General features: G+C 45.8%; 2 protein-coding genes across 3 annotated transcripts in view; one reads left to right on the top strand and one right to left on the bottom strand.

The window, feature by feature from the left end:
* Positions 1-2,500, bottom strand: part of LOC135829620 (macrophage mannose receptor 1-like) — a 40,452-nt gene that overhangs the window by 27,804 nt on the left and 10,148 nt on the right. The window lies entirely within an intron of this gene.
* LOC135829542 (uncharacterized) overlaps positions 1-2,500 on the top strand; it is a 9,459-nt gene that overhangs the window by 5,326 nt on the left and 1,633 nt on the right. The window contains exons 7-9 of the mRNA XM_065341938.1: positions 165-297; positions 1,307-1,421; positions 2,159-2,357. Of these exons, the coding sequence (XP_065198010.1) occupies positions 165-297; positions 1,307-1,421; positions 2,159-2,357 (447 nt within the window). The remainder of the gene's footprint in view (positions 1-164; positions 298-1,306; positions 1,422-2,158; positions 2,358-2,500) is intronic.

Here is a 2,500-nt window from a genome sequence, read left to right as displayed (position 1 = left end):
TCGTTGGAAAGAGGGACTCATACAGTCGACCAGTCGTTGGAAAGAGGGACTCATACAGTCGACGAGTCGTTGGAAAGAGGGACTCATAGAGTCGACCAAGGTCATAGCCATTGGTTTACCTGTGTGTTCTGTGTTGACCCTGTGCCTGCGGATGTATTCTGCAGGCCAGCCCGTCTACTTGCAGGTCCGCGTTTCCAGTGCCCTGAGTAACCTGGATGTGTACGCTGACGAGTGCTATGCCTCGCCATCGGCAAACCCCAACGACCTGGGCAACATCGTGACGGTGATCGACAACGAGTAAGCACTTGTTGTAGTTGTTGTTGTTGTTGTTTTTTTTACTATGTTCACAATCCCAGCTCGAAAACAATACAGAAAGACAATGGTTCTGAGACAATGGTACTGAGACTAGGACAAACGTGACAACTACCGAGGAGGGGCTGCACCGAAACGCGGCATTGATGGCTCCGCCGACCTAAGGTCTTTTTTTTACTAAGGCCACAGCTTCCAATCTTGACATGCAAAGCAGCGGTGCAGCATCGCAGGTATGAATCGTGGACGTGGTGACGGGGTCTGATGTCTCGGCATCACGTCCAAAACACAGCGCAATGGCCTGCAATGGTCGGTGGCTCCACAGTTGTCAATTCATCATCTCTTAAAAGATGCTGTCATTCTTTTATTGCTGAACCCACATATTGTGATACAGATTGTAAAGAGCCATTCGAGGTAAAAAAAAAGAAAAAGAAAAAAGGATCTCTTAAAAGATCACGACCACCACCCACCACTTTGGTACACTGCACTCACCCTAATGAAGTCCCGAGCCAAGGGCAACATCTGAAGATACTAATTTTACTATTGAGTGCACCGGATAAGCACTTACTGTAAATATACAAAATTTCGGCGCAGCGAAATTTCGGCACTTCACGATTTTTGACATTTCGGCGGCGATTTATTTTCGGCGTGGGGTAGAGGGCATGGTATAGTGCGACAGGTGCGGTGAAAAATTTCATCGGCGTTTTAATTTAGGCGTTTTGGGTCGGTGCCGAATATAGCAGAAATTAAATAGCTGCCGAAAATTTGTATATTTACAGTACTGATTTTACTATTGAGTGCTGTAGGATAAGCACTTATCCTACAGTTCATCTGGCACCACAGCGGTCACATGACACAGGTTAGCCTACGCCGAACTCACCTAATGCACTCTGCCCGTATGTTGTGGTGTCCTAAAGAGTATTGTCCTATCAGGGTGCGTGCTATTTAAAAAGTGAGTTCCTCTGCATATTTATGCTGTGTTGCTCTCTACCTGCAGCTGTCCCGGAGAAGAAAGAGCTCAGGCCAGTATTGGAGCAGCTTTGGGTTTGACTGACTTCAACTTTGAATTCAATGCTTTCCAGTTCATCGTTGCCGGCAATCCTCAACCATTCGTAAGTATTATTCAATTTAAATAATACACTAGTCAGAACAACAGATGGCCTGATCAGTCACAACTTAAAGTTTCATGCCAGCTCAGGCACTCATCAGGTGATATGAACATCAAGAAAAATAACCCACTATTTAAAGCCCAGTATGGCGGGACAAGGATAACAGAAAGCGCTAGGGGCGCTATCAACTCATATCCGATTCAGTACCATAGCCAGTAAGGATCGCGGTGCTAAGAAAGGTGATAAAGGTGATAAAACGGTACAACCGAGCTGGCACAGCTAGTGAGATGCGCGGTGCAAAGATGATGATGGTGACAAGGCGGCAGAGGGCTGTCAACTGGCTCTACTGCCTGGAAGTAGGGTGCCGAGAAGATCATGTTATTGGTGTTAATAGCATATTATATTATAAGTATTATGTACATGACTGCAATGATCCTTGTCAGACAGAATCACCCAACATAATGCACTCTCTCTCTCTCTCTCTCTCTCTCTCTTCTCTCTCTCTTTCACCCTCAACTCTATAATACGAGCCGTCAGATAATGTGTATATACGTACGCAGTCATCCTAACGTATCCTTACGTAACATCCCGGTCGAGTTTTGCACACCTATTAGAAATAGTTGCTAGCTTGTTTGAGTTCTCTGCCTATGTCGCGACTGCGAGTTCTGCGATGATGATTGTTAGTACCAAAATTTCAGTGGCCATTCATTTCTACTTTTAAACCTCTCCTGTGTTCCTAGGTTTTCATTCATTGTAATACAAACATCTGTCTGGATACCGTGGCTGGCACATTGTGTGACAGCGCCGCTTGTCCCGCGCGAAGGAGGAGACGCGAGGTGGCGCTCATCTCGCGCTGGAAGAGACAGTCGCCCGTGGCTGGCTTCTCTCCAGGCACCTCACCAGAACAGCAGCTGACCACACTGGGCCCGCTCGCTTTCAGTACGTTGTTGTTGTTGTTGTTGTTGTTGTTGTTGTTGTTGTTGTTGTTGTTGTTGTTGTTGTTGTTGTTGTTGTTGTTGTTGTTGTTGTTGTTGTTTTTGTTTTTGAATTTTTTGTATTTTCATGATGGCACCATCTCCAAT

Source organism: Sycon ciliatum, chromosome 13, assembly GCF_964019385.1.
Source record: "Sycon ciliatum chromosome 13, ocSycCili1.1, whole genome shotgun sequence".
Lineage (NCBI taxonomy): Eukaryota > Metazoa > Porifera > Calcarea > Leucosolenida > Sycettidae > Sycon > Sycon ciliatum.
The sequence above is the reverse complement of the archived record's forward strand: the minus strand, read 5'-3'. Positions and strand labels throughout refer to the sequence as shown.